Source organism: Lacerta agilis, chromosome 7 (genome assembly GCF_009819535.1).
Source record: "Lacerta agilis isolate rLacAgi1 chromosome 7, rLacAgi1.pri, whole genome shotgun sequence".
NCBI classification, from domain to species: domain Eukaryota; kingdom Metazoa; phylum Chordata; class Lepidosauria; order Squamata; family Lacertidae; genus Lacerta; species Lacerta agilis.
The window spans coordinates 60,696,306-60,723,502 of NC_046318.1; the positions used below are offsets into that span (position 1 = coordinate 60,696,306).

At 44.4% G+C, this 27,197-nt stretch overlaps 1 protein-coding gene across 3 annotated transcripts; it reads left to right on the plus strand.

Annotated features, from left to right (window-relative positions):
* Positions 1-27,197, plus strand: RIPK2 (receptor interacting serine/threonine kinase 2). 3 transcript variants are annotated; one of them, XM_033155521.1, is made up of 11 exons: positions 1-623; positions 12,994-13,147; positions 14,046-14,201; positions 15,534-15,691; positions 16,824-16,873; positions 17,291-17,452; positions 20,518-20,603; positions 20,780-20,875; positions 22,145-22,230; positions 24,856-25,028; positions 26,697-27,197. In XM_033155521.1, exons 1-11 carry the CDS (start codon positions 604-606, stop codon positions 27,041-27,043), a joined length of 1,488 nt encoding a protein of 495 aa, XP_033011412.1. In that variant the 5' UTR covers positions 1-603; the 3' UTR covers positions 27,044-27,197. The 3 variants fall into 3 exon arrangements, with proteins under 3 accessions (XP_033011412.1, XP_033011411.1, XP_033011410.1); XM_033155520.1 differs by having other exon boundaries at positions 3-1,241; positions 22,145-22,226; positions 24,852-25,028; positions 26,697-27,196; XM_033155519.1 differs by having other exon boundaries at positions 3-1,241; positions 26,697-27,195.

The following is a 27,197-nucleotide window of genomic DNA, read 5'->3' on the forward strand; positions in this document are numbered from 1 at the left end:
TCCGCACGCAACGTTGAACTCGCATCACAGGACGAGCCAGACTTTCCGGATGGCGAGGCTGTTGTTTTCCCAGTTTGGGTGGGCGGAGTCTTCTGGCCCGGAACCTTCGCCTCTTCCCTTACTCTCTTCTGGAAAGGCTGGGCAAGGAGGTTGTTGTTGCGCGCGTCGAGGCGGGGCTCTCCAGTCGCCATTGACGCGTGGTTGGTGCAGCCGGAGCACGGACCGTGATCCCACTCGTGTTTTATTTTTGCCCCGCTCATCGTCTTGAATTCCTCCGACCTCATAGGCAGATTGGAGGATTCTCAAAATGGGAGAAGCAGCAACGCATCTGATATGGCTTCCTCGGGCCGGTGGATTATCGTCAGTGTATCTGGAGATCTGAAAAAAAGGTTTATTTATACAAACACACTCCAAAAAGTTGCGACGTTGCTTTGGATCTTAAGCCCTTTGAGACGGAAGATCGTGAAAGGAAGGGATCTGGAACTTTTTACGACTGTCTGAGCTTTTGTTCGAGGGGAGGGGAAGCGCAGGAGAGACGCGTCCGGTGGAAACTTTGTTTGCAGCGGGAGGTGGGGTTTGAAGAGGCCAGGCTGATGGTTGTGAATGTGGGCCAAAGAGCAAAGGTGAGCGGAGTTTGGGTGCAATGGCGAGAGAATTTGGCAAGGGTGACAATTGGGCGTTAAAGCGCAAGGACGGGTGCACGCTGTAGAATTTGGCAGGCTCGCCGCGGCTACGTAGAGATACCGGTGCTCTCTAGAGAGAGAGAAACGGGTGAGTCAGGGCCGCTTGGACAGCAGGATGTGAGGCGGAGAAATTGTGCAGCCCGGCGCAGAAGAACTAGTGGGAATCTCGGTGGATGTTAGAGGCTCTGGGTTCCAGAGAGGACATTTTGCTTTTTTGGAGACGCGGCGCGCGTTTGGCCCCCTTTGGCTACTGTAGTGGAAGAGGCTCCGCTGCTCCTGGGCGACCCCGGGGATTGGCGAGCGCGCACTTGGCATAGGCCAGAACCGGCCTGACTTGATGGCTGCTGACGCCGGCATGAGGACGAACGGCGGCGGCAGGAGCGACGGCAGCTGCGCGTCCTGCGACATTAGCTACACGCTCCCCACGATCTCCTCCAACAAGCTCCCGGACTTGCGCTTCATCAGCCGCGGCGCTTATGGCACGGTGTCCTCTGCGCGCCACGCAGACTGGCGGATCCCAGTGGCTGTCAAGTGCCTGCAGGGACCCCTGCTAGACAGGTAACGGTGGCGGGTGGGTGGGATGCTTTGGTTGCCTCAACCCCATCTGCAGCTGTGAAATCGAGAAACTTTAATATTTGTTTATCCGACGTAAAAGGTCCCTGGTTCAAACCCTGGTATTTCCTGCAAGAGAGCCACTGCCGGTCAGTGTGGGCTATACTTACCGGTATCTAGATGGGATTTTGGTCTGCCTTTGGATAAGGCAAGTTCATGTGTTCCTAACATCTCCTTTCTACAAAGAGTGGAAAACATGGTCCTCCCCTCTCCCTTTTAAATAATGGCTACACTGGGGTTTGGCCCCAAGATTCTACAGTCCAAGTCAATACTGAGTGTAAGCCATTACTCAGAATTGGCTATCTCTGCTGGGATCAGTGTATTGTCAACTATTTTGCCCTTAGCCCTTGCCTCACTCCTTTGGTTTAAAGAACCACGCCCCCTTTTCCTGCTGCAAGCCTTGTCAATACAGTATTGTTTCTGCCCAGGATGAAAAGATCTGCAGGGTTTCCTCTGTTTGGAAGGCCCATAGCATGCAGAAGGTCCCAGGTTTAATCACTAGGCAGGGCTGGGAAAGACCCTTGCCTGAAACACTGGGGGGGGGGGGACCTGCCAGTCAATTTGGACAATATTGAGCAGAATGGACCTATGCACCTGACAGTATAAAGGCAGCTTCCTGCGGTTAGTCTTCTTGTCCTTATTTTATATTTGATTGGATTTTAAACGCTGTGTTCAGAGATTGTAGTGGTTCCTCTCTGCCCCTTCTCCCAAGAGCTCTTTAGAAGAGATTAGAAGTCTACATTGTGCAGCACCCAAAGCAGTTCTCTGTCTGTTTACTCAGACATCCTTGTTCTTCACCCTATAAGTCTACACCTATATGTTTGCAACTTGAACGGGTGTCCTATTGAAGCCAGTGATACTTCATTCTGGAAATACATAGAGGATTGGACTCTAACCCTAAACACACTTACCTGAAAAATCAGTGTTAGAAACTGAGATATGAAAGCTAGGAGCTAAATGGCACCTTAAACCTAAGTTATGGGAGCAACAACGGAATGTCCAGGCACACTTCTTTTATAACAAGAATACAAAGCTGAAAATGAATGAACTGCAGCTAAAATGTTATTTTCATTTTTCACATGGTCTAGTCCTTCCCCTGCCCACCCACCCACCCACCCATCCCCTAATATTCTTAAGAGGGTCTCTTCTCCAGTCTTCACAGAGTAGCTGGAAGTGGGGAGGCAGAAAAGGTTCTCCTTTCCATACATTCTGCAGTTTTAATCTGAAATCTTAGGCGCAGTACCGCGGCCAGAACTCAGAAACTGCTTGCGCTAATGAAATTCCCTGTCACAAAATGCACCTAGAACAATGGGAGTTTCAAACACTTCTGGAGATGGATCCCACTGAACTCAATGGGCCTATTTCTGAGGAAACCTACTTAAGGCGGGCCTACAATGCATACTTAAGCAGGCACTCAATTCTGAGTACTTAACCTTCTTATCCATCTGAAGAAGTGTGCATGCACACGAAAGCTCATACCAAGAACAAACTTAGTTGGTCTCTAAGGTGCTACTGGAAGATTTTATTTTATTTTGTTTTGTTTTTACTATGGCAGACCAACACAGCTACCTACCTGTAACTTCTTATCCATGTCTGCTTAGAAGTAAGGCCCATTGAGTCCTGTGGTGCCTACTCACAAGTAAGCAAGCATTGAATTGCAGCTGTATTAGTGTTGCTTTGGGCATTTTGGAACTTCTAAGCTTTATCTTCTTAATTTGACCAGGGAGTTGTCTTGCTCCCTCGGTTTAAAACACAAATCTTGCATTTAGCACTCTAGAACTCATGCATTTGGAACTCTTTACCTTTGAATCTGTTCTGATTATAGTTGGGGGGTTTTTACAGCTTGGTAGCCCTGCGTACAAAATCTTCCCTCAAGGGACTGATTAGTCTAGGCTAGGGGTGGTAAGCGTTTTTGAGACAGAGGGTCATATTCCCTTTAGGGCCACCCTCGAAGGGCCACATGCAAATGGTGGGTGGGGCCAGCAGCAAAGAGTGGGCAGGGTAATATGTGAATTTTACCTTTATACAGTAGGCGACTTCCTACATCGGCTCTCATGCCCCTTTCCACCCCCCATTTCACCAGATAGAGAGGCATGGTTCTGGAGGAATGTTCCCCGCTTCATCTTCCATATGAATCTCAAAGAAAATGTCCTAGACGATCCCAGCTACAGTAGATGCTGTTTAAGTGCAGTCAGATTGAACAAAATTCATCCAAGGCTTTATGACTAGCACTGCCATTGCTAAGGCGCTCAAAACCAGCTTATTCCCTATTGTGTGAGACTGGGTGGTTAAGCAACTCTGGGATTCCCCTGATGACCCTATTCCTGTCACATGGCAGCAACAGCACTGCCCTGATCCTCTCTGATGTGCCAGCCTGCTGGTTCATCAAAGACTGGTTCCACCCTCCCTGCTTCTCCACATGCACACCACCAGCAGCCCTGGCCAATACAAGCGCAAGGGTTGTGGACATGATTCCTGACTGCATGGCCACTTCCAGTAGCCTGAAGCACTAGCCTAGTAGCCACAGGTGGCAGACAATTGATGCCCTCAAGTGAGTGGGCTAGCAAAGAAGAGGTGGGTTTTTTCCCATCCCTTCTGAATACCCAGCATAGAAATGCAGCAACTGCAGGGGTGACAGAGCTCCCCATGCCTCCTCTCCCAGCCCCCAGCAATCTAGTAATTATTTATTTTTTGTAGACTATTATCATTGTTTGGATTATCTATAAGGCTTTTTTGAAAAAAAAAAGTGAAGCAAGTGCAGTGGTACCTCTAGTTGCGGACTTAATCCATTTCGGGGTGCCGTTCGCACCCCAAAAAGTCTGCAACTGGAGTGCCTCTTCTGCGCAGCGTGGTCAAGCGCTTCTGCGCATGCACAGGTGGCAAACCCAGAAGTATACACAACGCGGGCTTGCCGCGTTCATAAGCTGAAAGTCCGTAAGAAGAGCGGAACACAACACAAGGTATGACTGTACAGTGTTACCTCAGTTTACGAGTATTCCTGTTTACGAATGATTTGGTTTTCGAACTCCGCAAAACCGGAAGTAGTGTGCCGGTTTGCAAACTTTACCTCAGTCTAAGAAAGGAATCTGAATGGTGGAAGGGCACTGGCGGAAGGAGGCCTCATTAGGGTTTAAGGGCTCATTAGGGCTCATTAGCACGCCTCGGTTTAAGAACTGTTTTGGTTTAAGAGCAGACTTCCGGTACGGATTAAGTTTGTAAACCGAGGTACCAATGTAGTTGTTAACTCTGTTGGAAATTATGTTTGGGCTTGAGGTGGGAATATTATTGTTTATCTGGTTCTTTTGCTATGGTTGCCTTGCTATAGTTATATTGGACGTTTTCAATTAATTTTATTGTAAGTCACCTGGAGACTTTGGCATGAGGCGACTCATACATTTAATGACTACTAATAAAGCAGGAGAAATCTAAATAGCTAATCCTGGATGGAACGGTAATTTAACAGAAGCTATCTTGTAGCTTTTTGCAGAGAAGGTATGTACAAAAGTAGGGTGTATATTATTTGACCCTCCTTGATGACTGTGAGAAACCACAGAACAACACTCATCTAATCAAATGGTTCCTACCTGACTCACGTCTGGTGAGTCAGTTCAGCTTAATGTGCCTAGTCAGTCACACACATTTCACTGTGGTGTAGTGATTAGAGTGTTTGATCATATCTCTACCATACATTGAAGTCACATGGCTTCCCCATAGAATCCTGGGAACTGTAGTTTAAGGGTGCAGATAATGGTAGCTGTTTGAGAGGTAAACGAAACTACCCAGGATTCTGTGGGGGAAGCCAAGTGTGTTGAATGTAATCATGTGAATGTGACCTTAGCCTAGATCTTTGGAGACCAGGGTTCAGATCCCCACTGAGCCATAAATGTCACTGTGGTGACCTTTGGCGAGTCACTGTCTCTTGACCTAACCTACTTTATAGGGTTGTAGTGAAGATAAAATGGGGTTGGGGGGAAACAACGTATGTCACGTTGAGCTCCTTGGAGGAAAGATGGGATATCAATGTAATAAAAAAATTAATAACGGTATGTGAGAATAAATCAAATATGTACCTGTTTATGGTTTTGAGGTGCAGAGTATTGAATATTCTTCTTAAATTAATCTAGATCAGGGGTCAGCAAACTTTTTCAGCAAGGGGCCGGTCCACTGTCCCTCAGACCTTGTGGGGGGCCGGACTATTTTTTTTGGGGGGGGGGAATATGAACAAATTCCTATGCCCCACAAATAACCCAGAGATGCATTTTAAATAAAAGCACACATTCTACTCATGTAAAAACACCAGACAGGCCCTACAAATAACCCAGAGATTGATTTTAAATAAAAGGACACATTCTACTCATGTAAAAACATGCTGATTCCCAGACTATCTGTGGGCCGCATTTAGAAGGCGATTGGGCCACATCCGGCCCCCAGGCCTTAGTTTGGGGACCCCTGATCTAGATTTTAGGTAGCTGGATTCATATGAGGATGAAATTAATACTCTGATTTATCAGGCGCTTGCCTTTTTAGATCTAAGCAAACCACAGTCTGATTAAAGACATTTTGATTGAGATATGATATGATAAACATAGTTTTTGAATTTGCATGTAGGGGTAATATTTCTGGAGAGGTATATAATGTTCTACTGAAGAATCCTGGGCGTATTTTTAGTACATTTTCTTTAGAGAATGTGAGTGATCAGTTCAGTGTTGTAGCTCTTATTAATATCAGGGTGCCAAAAATTGTACCCTCCCTATTGCAAGACTTCTGATTCCCATCTAGCTGGAGCATTTCTTAAATTATTATCATATACTGTGTTGTGCATACTCTTTAGAAACCGTAGACCAGGGCCTTTAGGACTTCAGCAGAACACATGGTGAAAGTAAATCCCTACTTTGGGGAAGTGTCTATGCATTTGTAAATTCACTTCTGTCTGGTGTGACCACATGCTGAGGAAAGCAGAACTCCTGCACCTCCCTTAATTGGAAGGAGGAAGAAATTCTTCTTATGCAATGATGAGAAGAGGTTGACCTGTCCTTCTCTCGGACACCATAGTTATGGCCCAGACTTCTGTATCACTGTGAGAATACACCATCCAAAGCTCTCCTGCTCCCTGGCTGCTCCTAATGTCCAGAACTGCCTCTCAAATGACCTCCATGCAGGGGGCTGCAGGTTTTATTTTATTTGTTCATTACATTTATCTCCCACCCTTTCCCCCAAGGAGCTCATAGTGGCATGCCTGGTTCTGCTCCTCCCCATTTTATCCTCACAGCTGAGCAGAGATTTGAACCCTGGTGTACATAGTTGGCCCGATATAAAGAACAAGAATTGTGTTGGGCGATATGGTTCCAGCACTAGCGATTCACAAATGCTAGTGGGGTCTGGTCTCCTCTAACCACTGGCAAAAAAAACCAGCATTTGGTAATGCTTTCTGGTCAGTTGGCCGCCACTCCTTGCTGTGATACAACTGTGTTGAGCATGGCTTATTGGTATTCGCTTGAGAGTTGCTATTAACCTCTTGAGGAGATAGCATATGTTATAACCCAACTTGTGATATTTGGATGAAAGGCGGTAAAGGTAAAGGGACCCCTGACCACCAGGTCCAGTCGTGTCCGACTCTGGGGTTGCGGCGCTCATCTCGCTCTATAGGCCGAGGGAGCCGGCGTTTGTCCGCAGACAGCTTCCGAGTCATGTGGCCAGCATGACAAAGCCGCTTCTGGGGAACCAGAGCAGCGCACGGAAACGCCGTTTACCTTCCCGCTGGAGCGGTCCCTATTTATCTACTTGCACTTTGATGTGCTTTCGAACTGCTAGGTGGGCAGGAGCTGGGACCGGGCAACAGGAGCTCACCCCGTGGCAGGGATTCGAACCGCCGACCTTCTGATCAGCAAGCCCTAGACTCTGTGGTTTAACCCACAGCACCACCTGGGTCCCTTGAAAGGCGAGGGAGCTGGCATTTGTCCACAGACAGCTTTTTTGTTTATGTGGCCAGCGTGACTAAACTACTTCTGGCACAACGGAACACCGTGACGAGTGCCAGAGCACAGGGAAATGCCATTTACCTTCCCACTGCAGTGGTACCTATTTATCTACTTGCACTGGTGTGCTTTTGAACTGCTAGGTTGTCAGAAGCTGGGACAGAGCAACGGGAGTTCAGCCCATTGTGTGGATGGGTCTATCTTGTGTATAACCAAGGACACACCCACACTACAGATTTAAACTGGTTTAAAAAATCAATCCCTCTTCCCAAGAAACTCTGGGAATTGTATTTCTACGAGGGGGATAAAAGTCTCCCAAGAATTCCCAGAACTCTTAGCAAGCTATAGTTCCCAGGATCCTTGGTGCAAAACCATTGTTCTGTTGAAGTGATATAAAATTGATGTTAAAGTATAGTGTGACTGAGCAGCATTCAAAATTTACTGGGCACCAGGTGTACGGTATATTGGCCACTTGCGACCAAGTGAAGATGCCTGGGCACCAGGATGTCTCCTGACATCTCCACCATCTGGAGGTGCATGCCTGGTGATCCTTGGATCTTGCCTGTTTTCACACACTAGCAACACATCCTGTAGAATTATATCCGTTATATTTTATCTGCACAATGTGCTATATTGTTCTTGTTACAGACTTGAGAAGGGGGCCACGGTCTGGCAATCCAGCAGGTAAAGACATCTGTCTCTAGGCCAGCCAAGAGAGTGAGCTAAGGTTTTGGATTGCTAGTGAGCCTGTGGTTCTGGGTTGCAGCATGCAAAACTGGAGAAGTTAGGACAGGTCCACAATACAGTAGGGATGAGGAATCTGTGGTCCTTCAGATTAGCCATACTGGCTGGGAATGGTGGGAGCTGGAGTCCAGCAACATCTGAAGGGCACGAGCATCTCCAGCCCTTCCATAAAGGAAGAGGAGCAGAAATTTACCAGGCAGGAACTTTAGAAATGTATGAGATACCCCTATAGATAGCATGAGTGTCCTGTATTGTTGGTTCTGCCCCTTAGTTTGTGTCATTCTTTAGGAAATGTATGAGATAATACCACAGGCCAAATTCTCCCTCCTGACCTGTCCTTAGCACTATTGACAATGTGAAATTCTGCTGGATCTCATTTGACTCGCTAAGAACTGGTAGGTCTCTTATTGGCAGCCTTGCGTCTTGGATTAGCAGGTCATTGGGAAACCACAGGATTCTATGTGAAGGGTTGGTTGGCCAAAATTTGGGCTGTGGGTCTTTGGAACATTTAGCTTATCAAATTTGGAGGATAAGAGGAATTTCTAACAAGGAAAACATTGACATATTTGGACTCCTTTTTTAATCTATGCGAATAAAGATGGAAATGCACAACCTCCTCCATCCAGTCAGATAATTCTGTGGAGGGGATTTGTTTGGCAAAAGATGCTTCACATATTTAGAAGGGGCAATACTCAGCCTGTATGGATTTTGGATATTGTATGAGTTTTTTGTACCTATTGCATTTATACATCTGCATATATTGTTTTCTTTCTTTCTTTTTTTCTTTAAAAATCTCAGTAAGCAAATAAAATTATCCAAGAAATGTTTGCAGAGGTTGTCTTGAGTTCAGATAAAAGTATAAAATGTATGTGGGACAGGAAAGAGTGTGTGGCTTTGAGATTTTGGTGGGAATTTTTTTTTTAAATTGCCCCAGTAGACCAGCCTCTGCTAACCAGGGAGAAACTTGATCTCAATCAAATCTTTTCCATCTAAATTCACCTTGAGTAGTTCAAAGGCACGTCAAAGTGCAAGTACATAAATACCGGTATGTACCGCTCCGGCGGGAAGGTAAACGGCATTTCCGTGCGCTGCTCTGGTTTGCCAGAAGCGGCTTAGTCATGCTGGCCACATGACCTGGAAGCTGTACGCCGGCTCCCTCAGCCAGTAACGCGAGATGAGCGCCACAACCCCAGAGTCGTCCGCGACTGGACCTAATGGTCAGGGGTCCCTTTACCTTTTTAAATAATTCACCCAGAGGATAAATAAAATAAAATAAAATAAAATTATTTTGTTTTGTTTTGTTTTGACTATGGCAGACCAACACGGCTACCTACCTGTCACCCAGAGGATGATAGATTGATTGTTTATCCTGGCAACTCAATTGTGGCCTTTTGCCATCAAGGATGTTTTATTCTTTTTCTTGGAATGGGAACAGAGCCAAATGCTACAAAGATGTACTTGCTAGTGGTTGCCAAGCAGTGGAAGGAAAGCAGAGAAGATTTGCACGCAGGTGTGTGTTCTTGTGATGGAGAAGGAGTGTCTGTGTGTGTTTTGAGGTAGCTCAATGAAGGAAGAATGGTATAGCACAATTCAGAATATTAGGTTTGTCTTGTTTCTGAGTTTTCAGCATTTATTGATTACTTTACCATAGCTGCAGGGGAGGGTGCTGTAGGCAGTGTAAGTTGAGCTTCTCAAGTAATTAATGCTTTGGAAAAAACAATATAAAAATTCAAAACACAGTGAAAGTGGCAGCTGTGAAAGTTAGGTCAAGTCAAGTCTGAAGAAATGCCTGAAAAACTTAAGGCCGTATCCAGCACTGGATTTAGGGTGGTGCATAGGGCACTGAACTGAGGGGGCACAAAATTGAGAAAGTTAACAACTGAGAAAATCCATTTGGGGGTGCCAAATTTTGGGCTTGCTCATAGTACCAAAGATGACCAAATTACGCCCCTTGCAGTATCCTACTGAACAAGTCTGCAAGTGCAAGGGATTTTAGCTGTACAGTGGCACTTTCGTGTCCTCTTTTTTCCCTACACATCCCATAAATTTACTCTAGAAGGTTGGAGGAACTTCTGCACTTCTGTAACATGTTGGAGAGGGCCTTGGGACATTTCCCTTTCAGTGTGATGTGTGGGTAAGCTTTCAGTTCCACCCGCTATGGGTGCAGCTAATTGACTCTGTCTCAAGGGAGAAGCACCAATCCTCCTTCAGACATGGTGCTGAAATGTGAACAGTGGATCTGCAAGTCAATTACACATCTCCCTGCAGCATCCTAGTAAGCAGAAAGTACATTGTAATTAAATATCATAGTAGTTGTGTGCCTTGCAACCACATCAGGAGTATAATTTTATTTTTATTTTTTCATCTTAGGATGAAAAAGTTTCTATCAAGAGTGCAATGTGTGAAGTTTAACCTTTTCCTCTCCAGGAATTATTGCAATAGAAATTGCCTCCCCCCCCCATAACCCCACACAGTTAGCAATTTTAGAGGGGTTATAAATGGTGAGGAAATGGTTATACCACCCCCTCCCCACTGCACACACATACACACTGCAGTCCAACTGGATTTTTTTTTAAAAAAATCTATTAATGTGGCTGCAACCTATGCAATTAATGCAGCAATTAATGAGTTGCTAAGGGCTCACTTGAAAGCTAAGCTTGCCCACAAACTCAATGGGTAGCTTTGAATAAGTCATTTATTTCTACTGCATGTACTCTGTGTGGTATGATGACAATCACAGCCTGCCTTGCAGCATTGTTGTAAGAATGAATGAGGTAATTCCTAGAAATAATTCCATGCACTTAATGACATTGTTTCTCAAAAATGAGTCCAACGACAGCTGGGGACCCAAGCTCGAGAAACGATGACTTATGAAAAGCACTGAGCATAATTGATTTTTTAGACCAACCTAAATCAGAAGAGGGAGAGATTATCTCTCTCTAATAATAGCCAGTTCAGTGCCCCTTTGGCAATAGGATTGGAGCCCAAGGGGGTAATTGATAAATAAGAGGGAAGCATCTGAATGGCCAGGTGTATCCTCAGGTGTGCAAAAGTAAAAACAAAAAAACACAACCCATTATTTAAATCAAAAGAGAACAACATCCCACCCCCAAAAGCATGTTTGGTGGGCTCCCGAAGCTGTGAAATAATGAGTGTTGAATTGGAAAGTAAAACAGAAATTGGGGGGTGGGGAGTGGAAGAGAGGAATTTCCTGCTTGATGCCCTTATAGTATTCTGAAGGGGAGCTTGGCTGACTGGCTGGAACTCAAACAGCAAATATTCACTTGAGGTCACTGTCTTGCTGAAGGGGGTCTGGGGCTGGTCATTGGCTGGATAGGAGACTGCCCTCCTGAGGGTCACCACACTTAGACTCTGCCTTAAATTCTGTGAAGGAAGGAAGGTGCATGAAAACCTGAAATTAACTAGCTCTGTTAATTTAGCTCAATATAAATTTGTAGTTTTAGCTACCATTCACTGATACCGGGGAGATGCAATTGAAAAGTGTGCTTTTAGTCATGTGAATATATGCAGTGTAGCTTTTGGTTAATGGGTGGCTTAGGGGATTTTCACTACCTCATTCTTGCAGGACTGGGCAGTGCTGGAAAGAATTACTCAGTGCTGTGTTTTCTGCTTTCTTTTCCCTTTTCGCTTTAACCCTTAACTCTGCTCAATGCATACGTCTCAAGGAGGCCCAAAGGTTAAGAAGAAGACTAGAATCTCGCTGTATTTGTGGGTGATTCTTTCCCACCTCTTCTTCTTTCTTCTGTCAGTCACTTTATATAAAAGAAGAAGTCTCAAAAGTGACTGAGCAAGATACCGTATTTTTTGCTCCATAAGACACACTTTTTCCCTCCTAAAATGTAAGGGGAAATATCTGTGTGTCTTATGGAGCGAATGGGGGTCCCTGGAGCTGAATTTCCCAGGGGCCAAAAGAGGATCATGCGTTTTATTTTACAAAGAGAAAAGGGGATGTTGAAAGGACCCCGATCAGCAGCTGATCAGCAAGAGATCGGGAGAGAGATAAGAGTCCCCGGCTGCCTTTCAGCCCCGCCCTCCTTTGTTGAACCTCTGGCAGAGGGAGGTTGTTTGTTTCCCCAGCGACATGGGACTGGAGATTATCTGTCTGGAAACTGTAGAAAAGGCTCCCTTTCCTTTAGAAGCTGCAGAAATGTGAGTTCAACCCCATAAAAATGGGGCTTTTCCTCTTTGCTTTTCCCCCTTTAGAAAAGGAGCTGCAAAACTTTTAGCTGATCCTCAAAAAAACAGGGTTTTTCCCTTTGCAAAAAAAGCTGCAAAACTTTTAGCTGATCCTCAAAAAAACAGGGCTTTTAGAGGAGGAAAACCAGAAAAATATATTTTTTTTCTTGTTTCCTCCTCTAAAAATGAGGTGCGCCCTATGGTACAGTGCGCCCTATGGAGCGAAAAATACAGTAAATTGCTTTCATTTGTTGTATTTCAAATCCCTAAAATGCCTGTCCAATAGCAAGACAAGTCCTACCCACTTCTGTGCCACAGCTAGTCTCTGCAACTAGGAGAGGTGGTTTGCATGTAGCACTAAGCCAAACCTCGACCAGAATGCTTGAGGGTTTTGTCAGAGGCCTGGTGCCTCCTTCTCAAAGCCCTATGAAAAATTTCACCACACGCCACTGGTGCGCCGTTAAGTCTATGTATAATCTAACCCGTGTGAGTTTTGTGCAAGCAGATTAACTCAATAACTGGGTTGCTGGAGGCGCCCTTGATGTTTGTTCAACTTCATTGATCGCAGACCACCTTGAATGTGATTTTGTACAGAAAGGCCGTTAATGCATTTTTATTGGTATTAATTTACTGTTTCCCCCTAGCCATTACTTCCCTCTCACAGAGTGTGGTTTTCAGCACACTCATTGAATGAACTCCTCCAGGAGCTTTAACCTACAGCTGCATATTTCAAGCTTCAAATGCAGTAAAACTGGTTTGTCCTTCTCTTCCTGCCCCTGTAGCGAGAGAGACAATCTCCTGAAAGAAGCTGAAATTTTACACCAGGCGAGGTTCAGTTACATCCTGCCAATTCTAGGGATTTGCAACGAACCTGAATTTCTGGGCATCGTGACGGAATATATGCCAAGTGGGTCACTGAACCAACTTTTACACAGCGTAAGTATATCGGCTTTTTCCCCTCTAAGGGAGTGGGGGAATTAAAGAGACAATGCTCTTCTGTTGAACCCAGCTCTCTGAACACCTGAGTAAGGCATAAGACCCTTTCTGCTGGTCAAACACATACTTGCAAAACAACAAGTGTGTTTGTTTTGTGTGTTTGTTGAATGGTCAAACACATACAGCATTAGTCTGAAAGGAAGGCCTGCTCTCAGATTAAACATGTTGTGGCCAGGAGGTCCCACCCACACACCCCTTGAAAATGTGTGCTAACCTGACACCCTCCAGATGTTACAGGGAACCAACTCTCATCAGCCCCAGTCAGCCTGGCCACTGGTCAGGGGTGAGCTGGAGCCCAGCTACATGGGAAGGGTAACAGGTTCCCCATCTCTGCTCCAAAGGGCTATTGAATCTGTGGTTTAAAGGAGCATTTTGTACTTTGAAGTAGGTTTTTAAATAATTTTTATTCAGGTTTTTTAAAATGCATAATAACAGATACATAACATAGCATCCTCCCATACCAGGTATCAGGGTCACATATTGACATGAGTGGTGTTGATTAATCCATACATATTATCCAAATGTCCAGTGTTTAATGTCCCAGGACAACCATCACATATACAATATAGCTCAAGCCGTACTATTCAGGATAGCCAGATCGGCAAAGATGCTTCGGAGAGTTTTTCCTTACAACCAGTTCATTTGCATATTGAAGAAGTGGCCGCCACATTGCATAACATTTTTCTGGTTCTTCTGTTGCTTTTATTTCTTTTAAGTTATGAGTTATTTTCTCTTTCAGAGTCATTTTAGTTTTGTGATATGGAGTCATTTTAATTGCATGGCCTTGCTCCTAAATTTGTGTTTCATCATTCCCTCTCTCTCTCTCTCTCTCTAATAGAAAAATGTATATCCTGACATTGCTTGGTCATTGAGGTTTCGCATTCTTTATGAAATTGCCTTGGGAGTAAATTATCTTCACAACATGAGTCCTCCTCTTTTGCATCATGATTTGAAGACGCATAATATTTTGCTTGACAGTGACTTTCATGTTAAGGTATGAGCGTGTTTCTGTCTCTAGGACCTGTGCTTCTTTACAGCAAGGGAGGGCACATTTCGGATTTTGGGGCTCTATTTTGTGTTTCACAAGATCTGTCAAATGGAGCCCTGTGCAGAAGACACTGAGGCTGAGTTCACACCATACACTTAAAGCACATGGCTTCTCTCAAAGAATTCTGGGAGCTGTAGTTTACCTCTCCCAGGACTACAATTCACAGCACCCTTAGCAGCTACAATTCCCAAGATTCTTTGGGGGAGTCATGATTTTTCCATGTATAGTACATACACAGCCTTAGAATTAAAGAGCAGGATCCCTCTGAACAGCTGCTGAGCACAGAGATTTGTGTAGAATACCAGAACTGAACTGAGCTCACAGTTCTTCCACACACAAGTGCATTCTTGGTTCCCCTGGCTTTCTTCATTTCAGTAGTGTCTGTGTGTATTGTCTGTTGTTGGTGTTGTGAAATGGTTGGGCGTCGGCAATTCTTGATGTACCACAAATCACTTAGAGATCTACCTGTAGATCGTAATCTGCTTTTTGCCACACCTACTCTACAGTATATAGAGAGCAGCTGAACAGTTGAGGGTGGGATTTTGTAGAGAAGGAGATTACTCAAAATTACAAATTTAAGGAGGCACAAAGATATGAAGAATGACTCTTTCTCTCTCCTCACTATAAGTTATTGCTGAACCCGAAAAGCTGGAGACTTCACCAGACAGTGCCTACATGCTTCTAAATCAATACATGTAACTCATGGTTAGAAACTTGGTTTTTGGAGAGGTTTTGTCATTAAAAAATGAACTGTGGTCACAAAATTGCCTCAGTGAACAAGAAATTTGCGCATGATTTCTTTTCCAAATTGGTGCTTTCTGGGTGAGGGAATGGAAGTACAAAGTACATTTGTCTTTAATGGCTTAAGAATTTGGGAGGCTTATTTGCCCTGGCTATTCATTAAGCAGCAATCTATAATGCAACTATGTTTTCTTAAGGGGAAAAAAGAAAAGTTTTCATTGTGTTGGTTTGGACGTTAGAGGGTGGAGTTCAGTCTTGCGACTCGTGCACTAAATATATCCTTGAAAAGTGAAGTAATAAAGGTGTATAAGGATTTGGGTGGTCATGCAAGGGTATAGCACCATTTGCTGAGTAAGATATTTTTTAGAATGTTTATGGTAAAGGGGAACACCATAGTTGTAGTTCAGTTGTAGCTCAGCAACACCTGGAGAGCCAGAGGTTCCCCATACCTGCTTTGCATCCGCTCCAGTGTATCTGACAGGCACACTGGGCTCTATATTTGTGGATTGTCCTGAGTTCCTGTTTCTCTCCTTCCAGATTGCAGATTTTGGTTTGTCAAAGTGGCGCATGGTATCTATGTCACTGTCACGGGGTGAGAAATCACTGCCTGAAGGAGGGACTATTATCTACATGCCACCTGAAGATTATGATTTCAGTCAGAAAACGCGTGCAACTGTAAAGCATGATATATACAGGTATTTATATTTTATTATGGAGTTAAGAGAAGATGCACACTGTTGTGTCTGTTCTTTAAAATCCTTGCATGTTTGGGCGTATTGGGTGTGTTGAATTTTTCAGCTTTCGAATTCCAAAAATGAGGGGTGATAAAAAGTTGTAACATGACTTGGGAATTCAAAAGTGTTTTTTTTTGGGGGGGGGGGATTATATAATCCAGTTTTGGTTGGTAAATAAAATGTGTATAAAATTGCATAGAAATGATTGCCAAGTACTTTGCAGTTGTACTATATTATTATTATTATTATTATTATTATTATTATTTAGGGTTAGTTAGAAGGTAAAATTAACATTCTTTGCTTTCTGAAAGCAGTTTATGTGCATCTTCTCAATTGTAAATTTACCAAGCGAAATGTTTTCCAGTCACAAAAATAATAGCAGGTTTGAATTCCTCACACCCAAAAATATATTTTTAAGACCCCCACATTGAAGAAATTTGCCAAAATTAATGCCTTAGACATGGCGAAATTTTAAACCTCCTACTACTTCAGGGTTGCAATTGCATCTGAAATTACATTAGTCTCATTTCTGAAGGTTTAAGCCAACATGACACAGTGGTGTACAAATATTTTTATATATAAATAAATGGTCGCCAACAAATTTAATAAATAATAGTTTTGCATCTCACGCATTCAATCTGCAGCGTTACCAATTGATTTCCAGTGGCAGGACTGCACCAAATGTTTAGAATGGCTGCAGAGTCCCTGTAAAGATGAGTTCACACATGCATGTTTCTTAGAAGATGGCTGGAGCATCCAGTCGTGCAGGCTTGTGTGAGTGAGGCTACCAAGCATGCGTGTCTGAATCAGCTCTTCCCGCTTTCTTTTGAACGTACATTTGTGCAGAATTATTCACCCTTGAGTTGCACATATATGCAGGAAAGCACACCTCAGGTTGCAGCTGTGGAGGGCAACAGCCACTGAGCGCCTATTACAGCATAATGCTTGTGTTCTCCAACTGCCTTCAGGAGTCCCCTTGTAGCCTTGCCCCCTCCGTTACTACATTTGCAAGCCTACCAGAGGGCAGATTTTATTTTGTCTCGGTCTGATTTACATTTATGTTGTACTATTTTTCTTTTTGTACTTTGAACAGCTATGCCATTATTATGTGGGAAGTGCTGTCAAGAAAGCAGCCATTTGAAGGTCAGACTATTTTCTTTAGTTTCATTGTATAACTTCTGTTTAGACTCAGCAAGATTGGGTTTAACATGCAGCAATCGGGGGGAACCTGCCCCTTGAAATAACGCAGTGCTAGTCCTACTCAGCGGAGACCCATTGAACCTAATCTTCATTGTGATGGGTCTGCCCTGAATGTAATGGGTCTTCTCTGAATAGCAACTCTGATTATTGCTGCTTTTTGTAATGACCGTTCTTTCTCTGTTTTTCCCCTTCCGTTAAATAAATGATACTGTGAAGACTTAGAAAGGAAGGGAGGATTGGTAGCAATAGCTTATAATTTAAGAGGATCGACGTTCACAGGATGTGTGTGTTGTTGTTGTTTTGCCACGGCGTGAGAAGTACACGTATTTCTAATAAGTGTGCAATATCTATTTTTGACAGATGTTATAAACCCCTTGCAGATTATGTATAGCGTGTCGCAAGGAAAGCGTCCGGACACTGGGGGCGAGTATCTTCCGCTAGACATTCCTCACCGAGCCTTGATGCTGTCGTTAATGGAATGTGGCTGGGGGCAGAATCCAGACGAAAGGCCTTCTTTCTCAAGTGAGCTTCACCTTTTGCATAGCAGGGTAGGGAGCTTGGCAGGCGGCACTACACTCTCCTGCTGCTGTATAATCTCTGTTAATTTCATTGAAGCATAACTATTGCCCTCCACACAAGCCCTTCTTGGCAGTGAGTGGAAGCTGTGTGCCGGCTGCTTGATTAGGAGATTGCTCAATTTAGGCTGTGTACTCAACATGCATTTAAAGCACATAGAATCCAGAGAACCACTGTTAGAAAGTTGGACATATAAGCTAGGCACCAAATACCACCTTAAACCTTGGTTACAGTCGGCACAGCAGAATGTCTTTTTGCCAGGGGGTTGGATTAGATGACACTTGGGGTCCGAATCCCCGCAACGGAGTGAGCTCCCGTTGTTCTGTCCCAGCTTCTGCCAACCTAGCAGTTCAGAAGCCCACCAGTGCAAGTAGATGAATAGGTAACACTGAAGGTAAACAGCATTTCCATGCGCTCTGGCTTCTGTCACGGTCCTCCGTGCGCCAGAAGCGGTTTAGTCATGCTGGCCACATGACCCAGAAAGCTGTCTGTGGACAAACACTGGCTCCCTCGGCCTGAAAGCGAGATGAGCGCCGCAACCCCATAGTCGCCTTTGGCTGGACTTAACCATCCAGGGGTCCTTTACCTTTACCTTTTTACAGTTCTATGATCTCACTTTGCTTGACTGTAGCTTGCTCTTACCATTCACTTGTCCCAGTATGCGAGAAGGAGAAACGCACACAGTGGAAGTGGAAATGGAAATGGTTTTAACTGTGGACTAAGGCAGAGGTTTTTAAATGGCTGGATGGAGATGTCTGACGCCAACATGGCACCCAGAAATCTCCACACTTGGACCCGCACCAGTAGCAAAACGCACCTGGCACCCAGGGAATTTCTAACACTGCTGAGAACTGTAGTTTGCTAAGGTGCTGGGAATCATAGCTCTGGTAAAAGTAAAGATAAAGTTCCTGGGATTCTTTGGGTTATCTAAATGTATGGTGTTTATACAGCCAGAACAGTTCTGGAAGCATGTCAAGTGTCTGTGACCCCCACCCAAATTTGCATCTATTACAGTTACGGTGTATGATTTGCATGAGTTATGTGAATGCCTGACTACCAGATAGACCTATTTTTATTTACATTCTTAAAATTGCAGGTCATTTATTTTTTTGCAGATTAATTTATTGCAGATTCTTTGCACTTAGAATACTATTTTGGCATTAAGCACTAGTTAAATTAATACATTTGTTGTTGTTGTTGCCACCTCAATGAAGATATTGCTGCTTTTCCCATGTTTCTGATGGGAAATTTAGCCAACTGCTAAGTGAAGTGGAAAAGACACCAATTAAATAAAAAACAGGAAAGGTGCAGGAAGAAGAATTCTGTAAGATTCCCAACATCTATAGGCCTGGGATAGAATTGTTTTTATCCCTGTGGAATGCCCTCCCATCAGATGTCAGGGAGATAAATAACTATACAACTTTTAGAAGATATCTGAAGGCAGCCCTGTATCGGGAAGTTTTTAATATTTGATGTTTTATTATGTTTTTATATGTGTTGTAAGCTGCCCAGTGTGAATAAGCTAATCTTTCAGATTTCTCAATGTAGGAGCTTTCAGGTGACTGTCCCTTTTGTTTTATTTTTTAGTTTTGTGCCTATAAGATTTAACTAGGCTATACACCTTTTTATCTTTCCAAGAACCATCTTTTGAATCTTGCTTTCCCCTATTTTTTTTTTAAACTTATCCGAAGTTGCTAGCAAAAGCTTTGTCTGGTGTCAGATGTTAAAATGTGGAAATAACCAGATTCTCCTACTTCCCTCCATTTTGCAATAATCAGGGCAAAAGTCAGAAAGTTAACTTTCATGAATAATGTGGTCTTGCCTTGAGTCATTTGCAGACTTTGCTCTGACAATTTGTTTTTCCGGATATGCAGCTGTACCATAAATGAAGCTCTGGCTTCATATTTCTGGAGTTTGTCTGAACCTTTTGGGTGCCTTTTTGCCAATTATCTTTATGGAGAGCCTACTGTTTTCCCACCTCTCTCTTCAGTCAATCCCTGTTCCCAGGGAACTCTGGGACCTGTAGTTGTGGGAGGGGAATGGTGGTCTCCCAGCACCCTTAACAAACTGCACTTCCCATAATTCTTTGGAGGAAGTCATGACGGTTAAAGTGGTATAAGAGTGCTTTAAATGTATGGTTTGAAAGAGGCCCTGGTAAAAAATAAAAGGAGGCTGACCAGTTACTAGCTGCCACCTTCTAGATCGGGAATGTTGAAATCAGTGCCTTAAGGTAGATTTACTCCAGCTCTAGTGGCAGAAATCCTGTTGATCTTTGCGTGGCCACTTGAGCATGCTAGTTTCCAAGCCTCCCTGGTATTTGCTAGGGCTTGGCTAGCTGCACGAGGAGGAAGGAAGCACACCATCATGGCTGAGTTTGTGGATTCCTTAATGCTAAGTCGTAAAAAGTTGTTAGAGTAGAAAGCATTTTGTGTGGAATGTAGACACAACGTTGGAAGCAAATGGCTTGCAGTGCATCGCTAGATGCAGAGAGTCCTCGGAGGAAGCTGCTTGCTATGAATTCCCACACACACACCCCGTTAGTTAACTAATAATATTTCAAAAGACTTCATTCTTGGGTCTGTTGTTTATTTCTTTCCAGTCTGTATCAAGAACTAAATTTATCCATAGAAATCTGGGTCTTTCCCGACCCAAAGAGCAGTGCAAACAGAAAGGTAACATTGACATGCTGGTCTCCCCAGTTGTAGGAGACCTGAAAGCTGCCATTTTTACATGCCGATGCCCTGCCTATATAAATAAATAAATCTGTTAGTAACCCTTCTCGTTGCATGGCTGTTGAATATCCCAGATCTGTGTCTGCGTAGTGATTTTTAAGCCTGCAATTTGCTTGTGCTGGGGGTTGGGGTTGGCATCCTTACAGTGTGTTTTATGGTGTGTGCCTTTAAATCGCTCCCCCCCCCCCAATAAATGTGATCTCAAAAGTTCAGTAATTTACTGTTATAAGAGCTAATAGCATAGGACTGAGTGTTGTTTTTTCCACTTTTCTTGCTTAGGGTGCTTAATAGAGCTTGAACCCGTGCTGAGAACCTTTGATGAGATACCTATCCTTCAAGCAGTGATACAGTTAAAGAAAGCCAAAGTAAGTCTGTGTTGTAACCCAAAGTGAAAATATACAAAGTGAAAGTTACTTGTCTACGGCTACGCAAAGAAACAGGATGGCCGTGTTAACTGAAGCTTGAAATTGTATACCTAGAATGTATCCTCTTTTCACAGTTCCAAAGATGACTGATACAAGCCTCCTAATGTCTCTTTCAGGCTCAATACGAGCGGCGATGTGTTCATATGTCCAGCAAGATGCCCGATGGTGAATCAATATCTCTAAATATACCTTTAAATCCCAGTGTGCAAGAGGTAAATCAACCTTCTCTTTTACTATTGTCTTAGTATTTCTATAACACAGAGAATTGTAGCGTTGGAAGGGACCATGCAATATATTCTAAAGCACTTGGCATGTGTTATATCATTTTCCTTTTGTACATTAGCTCTGTTTTGTGGGCCTTCTTTGCTCCTGTGTTGAGTGAAGGGCATGGCTGCACTAAGTACACCAAGGGTCGGCAACCTAAGGCCCATGGGCCAGTAGTAGCCCACAGGGCTTGTCTATCCAGCCCATGGCAACCCCTGCCACCTCCCACCCCCCGCTGTTACCAGCGCGGCGCAGGGACCAACTTCCAGGTTGATGGCACCTGTGTGCATGCGCACGGGTTTTCCTCCGACCCAGAAGAGCGTACGTGCGCAGAAGCTCCAGCCCATCCTCCGACGGATGGAGCATGGACCGGCCCATTGTTCGGTAAGCTTGCCGACCCCTGAAGTAGACTGACCATGTGATGCAAACGTCTGTAGCAAGCGGGCCTCTGGTGAGGAAGCCATTTAGCCTGCGAGGCTGTTTCGCTAAGCCATGGCCACCTGCACTACACCTGACATATATGATGTCAGCTGTGGAACACGTAAAGACACATCTCGGCCAAATATGGTTGTGCGTTTGGCTGACGTAGGTCCTTGCATAGTTCCTTGCAAGCTCTGACAACCAGCTGATTGCCCACATGGGCAAAAAAGTCATTCACCTACCTGTGAAACATAGCTTACAGGGTAGGGGGAGGTGATAAGGAAGGAGCCAGCCAGACCCAGTTCCCCACCTCCGTCTGCAAGGGCATGGTTTGAAGGCACATTATACATACATTATTGTGGCTAAACTCGAAGCAGGCCCAACTCTGGTCAGTATCTGCCTGGGAGACAATAGGAACTCTGAGCGGTATTCAACAAAGTTTTACACTTTGAAATTAATGGACAGGACATAATAATAATAATAATAATAATAATAATAATAATAATAATGGTTTATATCCATTGGTTGTCCTACTCAGGGTAGACCCACTGAAGCTAATGAACAGGACTACCTCAGGTTCATTAATTTCAGTGGGTCTGCTCTGATTAAAATGCAGTTGAATACCACCCTCTAGGTATACATCAAGTTACGTTTATATGCTGCCTTTCTCCTGCTGTGTATTAAAATGGGATAGTAATAATCCCTTCATAGTGCTTCAGGTGGGAGATTTTGCAGGGGAGGAATGCAATGTAAATACCATTATCGAATGTTTGCTCCATATGTTGTGATCATCCCAGGACTCTTCATCGCAATGTGATAGCTACCTTTCACGAAACACTGTCCAGGATGCATCGAAACAGTGCAATCTCCTCTCGGAAGGTAAGCCCTCTTGACCTAGCACAACTTTATATTAAATATGTTTCTCTGCAATGTCCACCCATTGGTTCTTGTCCGACACTCTGGGACAGCAGACAACAAGGGTGCCATCAGACATGGGGGTTACCATGTTAGTTTTCTGGGTTATAATGGTGTTCTGCTTTCTAATGCTCATTTTATACTGTGTTACCTTTTGGACAATGTACCGCGATGCCATACAAAGTTTCATTCACACCAGTGGGTGTTGCGTGACACAACAGTGGACATCTTTTGACATGTCACAGAATTATAGAGTTGGAAGGGAACCTGAGGACCATCTAGTCCAGGCATAGGCAAACTCGGCCCTCCAGATGTTTTGGGACTACAACTCCCATCATCCCTAGCTAACAGGACCATTGGTCAGGGACATGATGGGAGTTGTAGTCCAAAAACATCTGGAGGACTGAGTTTGCCTATGCGTGAGCTAGTCCAACCCCTAACAGTGCCAGGATATGCAGCTGTCCCATATGGGGATTGCCATCCTTCATGGCCATACGTGCTTTTGCTCTCCCCCCCCCACCTTCCCATGATTCACCCACAACAGTGAAGAATGTATCTCATCACATGGCATGAAACTGTAGGAATTAACATTACCCCCCCCCCCAAATCCCATTATTTTCCATGTTAACAGGGTTCCGGACAATTTTTTTCTCAAAGCAACATGGAAACAAGTTGCTAAACTTTTGCAAGATTTCCAGAAGTGGCATTTATGTCATGTGACTGATTACATATAATGCTGAGATTATCAGATAAAGGAAATGTCAGAAAAGCAGAGTGCTGCCTGATTGCAGCCTCTGTCTGCTCCATTAAGGGATATGTGGAATACTAATTGGTTGAAGAAGTAGTAGAAATATGAAGAATAACTGCTCCCCACATCAAATGGGGGGGCGCCTTTTGTGTGGTTGCGTGCAGCCCCCTGGATCCCAGTGTGGCTCCCGGAAGTACAGGCTGGCTCCCCAGGCTGGATACCTGGAGGTCTCCGCCTACCTCAGCCAATCGCCCAATCCCGCCTGGGGAGGCGTTGCCAGGGGATTGGCCAGGTAGGGGGAGGGACCGCCCTGCCCAGGCAACAGAAGGTGAATCTTATCTGCAATGTGTCAGTTGGCTCCAGAGCTTCTCCCACCCTGCCCTCCCTCAGTTATGTCTTCTTTTGCAGGTTAACCTCTTCTCCACAGGTATGCAGGCGCTGCTACGTCATGGTCGCTGTTGAAGGGCCGGAAAGGAATTTTCCTGCATTGGCAGGTTTTGCCTTCCCCATAGCAAAACGTCACAACTTTGGTGGTTTCAGGCCTTGGGCAAAATCCTTTAGTTTATCTTCCTAAATTGGGGGGGGGGGTTTGTGAAGCAGTGACCCATGCCCCCCTTGTGGCAGTGATCCCAAGGTTTCCCGTTAAAGGGGTCTTGAGGGGAGGCATTGGCCATACGCCGAAAGGTTGTCATTGCTCTCCCCTGCGATGGCGGCAAAATGGGGGGCAGGCTCTCTGCTTGAACATATGTTCTCCAGAGTCAGCCCAATCCCCACACATTCTGGATAACCCTGATGTCTCTCAGATCCCCGGCTGGGGACTGGGAAGGATAAATGCCCAATGCCTGGGCCAAGGTCTCCCTACATCTGAAATTTAATAAAGTTGTGGCCCATAGCACGTTGTCTTGAGTCATTATTCCGCTTGGGGGTCGCCTGGGGTTGGGAGGACTCCACCTGTCCACGCAAAATCTTGGGGGCCATGAAGCTACAACAGGTTTGTCCTGTCTGTTCATATCTGGACAAGCTGATCTGGTATTCATTCTAGCTGCTATGTTATGTTGTCATCATATTGCACTGAGTGAAAAAGATTGGAGTCAGCCCAGCCACACAAAACTTAAGACCACACTATTTCTTGAGGTACCAGTGATATAGCATGTGATGCATTAAGTGTCCCTCCTCAAATTCCCAAAGTGTTGCAAAGGCTCGTGGGATGCAGATTCCAGATCTTGCACAGCTACAGCAGACGATCCTAGAATCAGCCTCCTGTATGGCATAGTAAGGGATTCAGAGCCACATCTCTCTAATGGTTTGGCCCTGCAGCTTGGAGCAGCACCATGCCTTTGGCCAGCCCTGGCAAGCTCCTCCATTTATGGGCAGCGGCCTCATGTTTGTGGACCGTGGTCAAAGCAAAGGGACGCATCTACACTGATGTGACTCCATGACTCAGATAGTACAAAGGTAGACGAGTCTAAAAAAAATCAGGACACAAATTTTCATGGCCCTCTAGTGGCTATGGTGGCTCATAGTAACACGTTTGGCTTTAACTCTAGAGGTGTATACTCGATTCTGACCAAACTAAGCCTCCTAGAGCAAAATATAAATCCTGGTAAATGAGCCACCATAGCTGCTAGAAGGGCCATGAAAATGTGTGGTCCCAGGCATTTTAGACTCGTCTACCCATGTGCACATCTGCATTGGTTGCCAGATGTGAATTTTTTTCAGCTCTCCTATCTGGTCTGCAGAACACTGGATCCAGGATGAAGCATGCAAAGTGAATTCTGGCTTTGTTCTTGGTTTGATTCGAATTCAAAATTGGGAAAAAAAACCCACTCTCTTCATTACAGGTAGATATGACTCTTTGGATGAACCTCACACGTTGCTTAGCTTGAAGCAAAATCGTTCGCTGCCATCGACTTTGCCGTCTTATGCATCTCAACAAAACTCCTGCTCGTCCACCACAGATAGTTCTGATTCCTCAAATTCCACGCCATACCCACGTCAGCCACCAAGAAGTAACTCAGGTACAAAAGTGGAAACTTCATTTCCCTTCTCTCCATCTCACTTTATCACTTGCAGTATCGAGTAACAAGACATTGCCATGAAGCATGGTGTGTAGTACAGCTAAATCTAGTCTCTGAACAGGGAAGCATTGATGCAGCTTATGCAAATTCACCCGCATTTTCCTCTTTTGCCTGTTTGATTATGTTTCTGAGGATGAGTTTATACAGTTTTTCTGACCAGAAAATTTAACTCTGAAACTGTTCCCTTTCAAAGCTTCCTTGTGAATGTACCACAAATGACTTGTACTTAACCACATTCTGGGCAGCGATCTAAATAAAGTCCTTCAGACTGTAAGTTAGGGTTGGACTGTTAATTCCTTTAAGGCTGCTGTTTCTGCAAACTGGGGAGTAAATTGCATTAAACACCGTGGGACCTCTTCCTGAATAAATGCAGGGAGGACTGGCGGCATATGTCTGCAAAATAACTGGTTTGTGCATCTATTTAAACCATTATTGTTAGTGCTCTGATAACTTGATTCACATCATTAAATACAGCGCAAATTCAAGTGAATATAAAAGAAAAAGAGGTTAAAAAGAAACTGTTACAGGTGGGAAAGAAATGCAGTGCAGCAAGGAGTTCGAATGTACAGGCATACTCCTGGTTGCATTCGCTGCGGGTGGCGTTCGTCACGGGATACGAATGCGCCAAACCCAGAAGTACCAGAATGGGTTACTTCTGGGTTCGGCGTATGCACAGAAGCATAAATGACTTCATGCACAGAAGCGCCGAATCGCACCACGCACATGCACAGACGCGGCACTTCAGGTTGCGCTCTGCTCATGTTGCGAATGGGCCTCCGGAACGGATCCCGTTCGCAACCAGAGGGGCCACTGTACTTGTAAATGTGTGTATTTCTTTTGAACATCTGACTGATAAACAATGGTTAGTTATCAAGATGGGAATCCTAGTCATCTAAACATAAAATTCTAAGAGCTTTGTACGGTTTATTTGAATGAAGCTGTAAATTGATTCAGTTGACCAATATAATACTAATTATAAGCATTAGGCAGACTCCTTTGCAGTCTCATTATCAGTTCCTGCTTAAAATTTAGGCACGCCTACCCAGATATGCGGCTTTATTAACCATATTTGGTTTGGTTTAATGCTGGAGGTTTTCGTATTTTGATAAATTATATGTCTACAGTTTTACCTTGGTTTCCGAACCACTTAGTTCTCCAACGTTTTGGCTCCGGAATGCCGCAAACCCGGAAGTGACTGTTCCGGTTTGTGAACTATTTTTGGAAGCCGAACATCCGATGGGGCTTCCACAGATTCTGATTGGCTGCAGAAGCTTCCTGCAGCCAATGAGAAGCCACGCTTTGGTTTCCAAACGTTTTGGAAGTCGAACGGGCTTCCGGAACGGATTCCGTTCGACTTCCAAGATATGGCTGCACTTGGTTTTCTGATTTTGGGTATTTTTTATTATGAATATTTTGCATTGCTTTATGCAAGCTGCTTAGAGGTTTTTGTCGATTTGGCACTGTAGAAATCTTGTTGAAATGACACAGAGAAATAGTTCTGGTGCTTTAAAACGCAGGCAATTCTCTCTCAAATAGTTTTGCTGCATTTTGATGCTCTTCGCATGCGTTCACACCTTTGACATCTTTCTCCCCGCTGCCCTTTGTTAGATTTTATGCTGCAGACTCTGCAGCAGCAGCAGCAGGAAGACGAAACTGTGGCTCACCAGTGGATCCAAACCAGAAGAGAAGACATTGTCAACCAGATGACGGAGGCTTGCCTTAACCAGTCCTTGGATGCCCTCCTTTCAAGGGATTTAATCATGAAAGAGGATTATGAACTTATCAGCACAAAACCTACAAGGACCTCAAAAGTCAGGCAGCTGCTCGATACGACCGATAGCCAAGGAGAGGAAGTTGCTCGAGTCATAGTGCAAAAACTGAAAGACAATAAACAGCTAGGGCTTCAGCCTTATCCAAATATATCTGCTACCTGCAGGTCCACATCTTTGAATTGATAAACATCCGTATAAAGATCTTGCAGTGTTTTCCTAAAAGCTGGGTTTCCTGTTTCTGAAATGTCACTTTGTGTCACTGCTACATGACTCTAGACTGAAGTTTGGAGTGGGTGGGTAAGGGGAAAGCCTGGCAAGTTAAAGTATTACAAGACAT